This window comes from Pteropus vampyrus, unplaced genomic scaffold (genome assembly GCF_000151845.1).
Source record: "Pteropus vampyrus isolate Shadow unplaced genomic scaffold, Pvam_2.0 Scaffold53, whole genome shotgun sequence".
In the NCBI taxonomy this organism is placed as follows: domain Eukaryota; kingdom Metazoa; phylum Chordata; class Mammalia; order Chiroptera; family Pteropodidae; genus Pteropus; species Pteropus vampyrus.
In genome coordinates this window covers 7,168,067-7,174,489 of record NW_011888834.1, presented here as the reverse complement: position 1 = coordinate 7,174,489, position 6,423 = coordinate 7,168,067, and the positions used below count along the sequence as shown (strand labels likewise).

The 6,423-nt window shown below is 44.4% G+C and overlaps 1 protein-coding gene across 1 annotated transcript in view; it reads left to right on the top strand.

Moving 5' to 3' along the window:
- Positions 1-6,423, top strand: part of TRIM35 (tripartite motif containing 35) — an 18,411-nt gene that overhangs the window by 2,067 nt on the left and 9,921 nt on the right. Inside the window, exon 2 of the mRNA XM_011360307.2 lies at positions 5,908-6,003. Within this exon, the coding sequence (XP_011358609.1) occupies positions 5,908-6,003 (96 nt within the window). The remainder of the gene's footprint in view (positions 1-5,907; positions 6,004-6,423) is intronic.

Below are 6,423 nucleotides of genomic sequence, written 5' to 3'. Positions count from 1 at the left end.
GGAGGGATGAGGCAGTTTTAGCCAAGCGAAGGGAGTGAAGGAGATATTTTAGGCAGGGGCAGCAGCATGCGTAAGGGTCCAGAAGCAGGGAGGCTTGGACTTCTAGGCACCAAGAGGATTTCAGAGTAGTTAGAATGAGGATGGCCATACAGAAGGAGCCAGGAGGCCTTGAGGCATGTCCTTTATCCTAAAGACTACAGTGAGCAATTGGAGGGTTTTAAGCAGAGGAATGATGCTGTTTAATCAATGGACACTTAAGGCAGTGTCTAATGGGGTAGAGAGTCTAGTCCTGAATGATCTGAGGAGAATCCAAGCCGAGAGTGCTCAGAATGATGTAGGATGGAGTTCATTAGTGTGTTGGACAACTATTTACCGAGGGCCCGTTGTGTTCCAGGGCCTGCCTCTTCTAAGTACTGAGGTTGCAGAGGTGAGTGAGACAGAGCCCTTGCCCAATGGAATCACATTGCAGTGGGGGAAGTCAGACAGTCAGTAGATAGAAGTTGTAGTTCTAGATGATTGAAGTTGGTGATGGTTGTAGGGGAGCAGTATGGGCAAAGCTGGAGAGGTGAGAAGGCACTGATTGGGTTTCCATTGTGTAATATGGGGAGCCCTGAAAGTTTTTAAACAGATTTTGTGATGCTATGTATGCTTTAGAAAGATCACTGGCATCCATGTGGAGAATTCAGCAAAAATAATAATCATAGCAGCCAACACTTTTTGAGCACTTAATATGTGCCAGGGGCTCTTAAGTGTTTACATGTCAACAAATTTAACTCACAAAAACCCTATGAGGTTATGTATTAGTTTCCTATTATTGTTGTAATAAGTTACCACAAACTTTGTGTTTAACACAGCACAGATTTATTATCTTACAAGTCTGAAAGTCAGAAGTCCTAAAATCAAGGCAGTGGCAGGGCTACATGCCTTTGGGAGTCTAGGAGACAATTTATTTCCTTGCCTTGTCCAGCTTTTAAAGGCCCCTTCCTCCATCTTTAAAGCACACCATTCTAACTTCTAATTCTGTTGTCCCACTGCCTTCTCTGATGAATTCTACTACCTCCTCCTTCTAAGGACCCTTGTGATTACATGGGGCCCACCCAGACAACCCAAGATAATCACCCCATCTTAAAATCTGTAATTTAATCACACCCACAAAGTCCTTTTTGCCATGTAAGGTAATATACTCATAGGTTCAGGGATTAGGAAATAGGCATCTTTGGGGGCCCATTCTTCAGCTTGCAGGTGGGTATTCTCACTTTATAGACAGCTACATTGAGTCTCAAGAGAGGTTAAGTCACAGAGCAGGTACTATAGTGTTTACCTGGGGCTTTGTTCAGCCCTTACTCTGGTCATGGACTTTGAGAGAAGTTTCTTTGGCTCTAGGGTAAAACTTTCCCCGCCAGTCCTATGTTCCAGGAGCTGTGAGGGCACCTGACCGTGTGTTTGGGTACTTAGAGGCTTGAGTGGATACGGACCACTTTCAGTGGGGTGACAGGGCCTACTGTATGCCAGGCATGATATGTCCACTAGAGGACAGGCCAGTCCTAGCCCCTGCCTTCTTGGAGTCTGATAGGTATGACTGAATAATAATCACGGTAACAATTGCATGATTTCAGACTGTGACAGACCTGTACAGAACAGGACAGGATGTGATGAGCCGTTATTACAAGGCCTGCTCTTGTCTGGGAGGAGTGTCTGGCGAAGTGATTTTGCAGCAACCCAGCGACGGGCTGGATGAGGAATGAGGGAGTCCAGGACAGATCTTGAAGGGCGTGTCAAAGATCTGGGATTTTGTCCTAAGTGCCATGGGGCATGAAGGCGAGGACTGATGAGATTTCGGAATGTGACCTAAATGTTTAAACCAGAGCTTTAAAGTGCGTGTTGGATCTTGAAGAGACATTGGGAAATCCTCTAGTCCAATGTTTCTCAAACTTGAACAACGTACACATTCTTCTTCAAGGCAAAAGATATTCCAACAGTATTTCTTACCTTTTCATATTCCTTACATACAAACACAAAACTAGTGTAAATTCCTCTTGCTTATACCACAAATGGACAGTGAAACCAAAATAAGACAGATTAAGTACAAACAAAACTAAAATCAATACAATTCTAGTTAAAATATTAACGACAGGGTCTAATTTTGCTGAAGCTAAAGTGCTCTTCCTGGGTGGCTGTGAACTTCCCTGGCAGTGTTTATGAAAGCCCTTTACTTTGTTCGAAGTGATGACTTGATTCACCAGCCAAAATTTCCCTGTTTGAAGAACTATGAGTTTCCTGGGACGTGACTGGCCTTCATTTGGGTCTAGCACATCCTTCTCCTGTGTAGTGTATTTCTGTTCTTTCCCTATTAGACCAAGACAATGAAAGTCATATAGCCTGGAGTCGAGGAAGTTGTTAAGAAAATACAAATGCTGGCACTAAAGTTGTAGGAACTGAAAGCATGTGTCAGCACTGTTTATAAGGAGACTCACAAGAGGCTTATCTTAGTATTTTTTTTTAGGTTATCACTGAATGAAAACACGAATTTAAAACACTCATGGAAAACTTGCAAATCCCTCAAATACACAGATCCAGAGCCTGAGGGACTGCGAGGAGATGATTATATTTGACTGAAGAGAAAATGGAAACCTAGAGAAATACAGTGACTTGTGCCAGTCTCAGGGAGTGAAAGTGGAACACCTAGGATTGGAACTCAGGTTTCCTGACTCCCAGTCTAGTGTTTACCCTGGTTTACATTTCCAAAGCAAACCTGCCCTGAACCTGCACCAAGTCCCAGGCTTCTGAATTGCCATGTTGAGACCCCTTTCTTATCCATCCCATGGAGTCAACGTGAAGGCCATCATCTGCCATCCAGCCTCTTCCTGCCCCTTCCCCTGCTCCTGCCCCTTCCAGGGTTACCTGCTTAGAAATCAGTCTAGCCAAATTTAACCTACAAGTACTCTAGGCACCTCTAATGTCTTTCCATTTACAGTTCTCTCCCCCATTTGCTAACTACTCACCCCCATCCCAGATCCCCACTTATGGGCCACGCCCTACCAGGTCCAAGTGGCAACAGAGGATGTTCATTGCCCACTTGGCAAAGTATGTGCCCAGGGGCAGGATGGAGTCTTACTGAGCATTGCTCATGAAGGCTCCTGAGTTATGGGGCCCAGCGCCAGGTACCATGGTAGATCCTAAGCTAATAAAGTAAGTCAGGAATCATAAATAAAAGGTATAAGATTTGGAAAGAGGGAAACTACACTGAAATAGGGTGTGTAATGTTGTAGTTAAGAACATGGCCTTTAGTTTTGGACAGTTCTTAGTACAAATCCTGGTTCTGTTACTGTCCTGGTTCTGAAATTTTGACTAGTTAATTCCTCTGGGCCTCATTTTCTCCTCTGTAAAAGAGGAATACAGTGTCTACCTCACAGGAATATAAGAATTAAATAGAATGATGTTTGTAAAGTGCTTAATTTAGTGCCTTGTCCATAGTACACACACAGTAATAACTTCTTACTAGTAATGACATAATCATCGGTTGATCTCACCAGCTGATGTCTCAGAGAAGGGCCATTTTAGGGTTGGTCTTTGCTGAATTAAACCAGAACATTCCCAGTGATTGAAAAGTTTGGGAAGGACAGGGGACTGTCACCTCTACCCATCTATCTTTATTGTCCCATAACTCCCTAGTTGTCGAAGTTAAAGGGCTAAGGGTCTGGCTGTGTTGTTTTGGGGCCAGCACACCCCTGGGTTATGAGTGTGGACAGTTGCTACACTCCTACCATTCACATTTATTCGGCAAATCAAGGAATTGTCCTTCTGGACTTGATTACCTGATTTCGTAATGAAATATCCTGTCCTACAAAATAAAACATTAGGATAATATTTCAGCAGTTTTGTGGGATGTGCTCACTAATGTTATTTTGCTATTGAGACACACTTAGAGATGATACACTACAGAAAATGGTGTTTAAAAAATCTGTTAAATATTCTCAAGAAGAACATAAAAGTGACCAGAATGAGTAGAAAAGAAAACAATACCTGCAGAAAATAAAATCAGTCAGGATTTTCTGTGATGTAGCGGTTAAAAGAATGGGTTGTGGAGCAGGATACGTGGGCTATAGTTATCTGTTGCTGTGTAACAAATTATTCCCAAAACACAATGGCTTAAAAAAAAATCTATTTTCTCATGGTTTCTGTGGGTCAGGAATCTAGGCATGGCTTAGCTGGATGCCTCTGCCTTTCACGAGGGTCTCACGATGCTGCCATCAAGGTGTTGCTAGGGCTGCAGTCTCCACTGAAGGCTCAAATAGGTCAAGACCTCCATTCAGACTCGCTCTGGTGGTTGCTGGCAGGTTCCAGGGCCTCATGGGCTGTTGGTTGGAGGCTATCCTCAGTTTCTAGCTCCATGGGCTGTGCCATAGACTAGAAATGAGAGCACAAGAAATGGTGTTCACAGGCTTTCTGTCACCACATCTCAGAAGTGACATCCCATCACTTTTGCCACATTTGATTAGTTAGAAGCAAGTCACTAGGTCCAGTCTGCAGGCGAGGGATTCCACTAAGGTGTGAATACCAGAAGATGGGGATCATTGGGGCCATTTTGGAGGCTGCCTCCTTCATGCTGCCCTCTGGCCCCCAGTGATTCATGTCCCTCCCACATGCAGAACACACTCACCTTCTCTTGAGATCCCCATATGTCTCATTTCTTTACAGCATCAGCTCAAAGTCCAGAATCTCATCATCTAAATCTGGTCCAGATGAGCGTCAAGCTTTTGAGGACAGAGCTGTATTACCTATTGGTGTATAACAAATCACCTCAAATTTGGCAGCTTAGAACCAGCAACTTATCTCTCAGGAGGGAGGGATCACTAGAGGCCATCTTAGGGGCAGTCTACCACCTCTGTCTAGGTTCACATTCTTTCTCTGCCACCTACTAGCTGTGTGTCCTTGAGCTAGTCACTTTCCCTTTCTGCGTTTGATTTTTTTTTTCATGTGTAAAATGGGGCTAATGATGTTACTTACTTAATAGGGTTTATGTGACGATCAAGTGACATAATTTGTAAAGTAATTAGGTCATTCCCTAGCCAATAGTAAATGCTCCATAAATAGTAGTCATTTATAAGTAATATTATTAGAGTTGTTATTTTGATTATTTTTCCAAAGAAAAAACTGAAAAGCTTGCTCAGAATATAGAGAGGAAAGGAGAAAGATGGACAGAAAATGATAGGCCTTGGATGCAAAAGGTGGGTTTTCAACCTAAAACTAGTCGCTCTGCAAGGAGTCCAAGGAGATCAGAGCATTGCTTAAAGTTTAAAAAACAAAAACTACTGAATAAAAGGTATTTAAATCTGCTGGTTAAAGTATTTCACATGATCCAAGCACTATTAGAAGATTGAGATGAGGGCCGAATGTGGGGAGACATGTAGTTTAGATAAAGACCCCGTGGGAATAACTGGTGACTGCCGTAATCATACCTGTTGTTTAATGACTGCCGGCCAGTCCAGTTTAGAAAATCACAAAGGAAGCCCGTGAGCACATTGTCTTTACACCTGTACCCACAGCCTGGACCAGCCTTAGGCCTGAGTAGGATGCCCCTCTATGCTGAACTGTGACCAACTTGAGAGGGAACAGATCCCTTGACCTCCTGAATCCTGTCTCCCCATCTGTAGCAGGTATAAAATGGTGGGGCTGGGTTAAAGGATATCTGAGGGTCTTTTATGCTGTAAACCTCAGATTCAAGGTCAGGGCCATACTTCTTAGCTTCCTGCTGTGTCCTGTAGTGTGTGGACAGACCAGATAGTAATCGTGTTTGAGTTGTACCCTTGTAGAAGTGAGATTCCAGTTGTAAATGTGGCATCATCCTCCCCGCCTGGCCTCTTGCCTTAACTCGCCTCCTTTCTTCCCTCTCCTTCTTCCCATCAGGCCAAGTGCAGGAACATGGAGCACGCGCTGAGGGAGAAAGCCAAGGCCTTCTGGGCCATGCGGCGCTCCTACGAGGCCATTGCCAAGCACAATCAGGTGAGTGAGTGCTCAGGCTGAGTGGGAGACTGGGGACATCCGGGGCCATCAGAGAGATAGGCAGGAGTCAGTGGGCCCTGGCCAACACAGAGTTGGTGGCCTTCAGCCCTGATGGTCTAACGCAGCCATGCCCTCGGACGCCGACTGTGGCTGCACAGCTATGGCCTTTTTAAATACCTGAGTCATGGCCATGCTAGCAGCCATTGGAGCAGCTTAAAAAGCCACCTGTGCCATCTGCACTAAAGTTTCAGGCTAATTTCAGCATGTGTCACACCTCTCCATCTACCTGTGTACTCAAGCCAGCGATGACCTGGGATTTATTAGTTATTCCTCTTTTCCACTCATCCTCACATCCACTCCATCAGCCATCCTGTCCCCTCTGTCTACAAAATACATGCCATCTATCATCCACTCCATCAG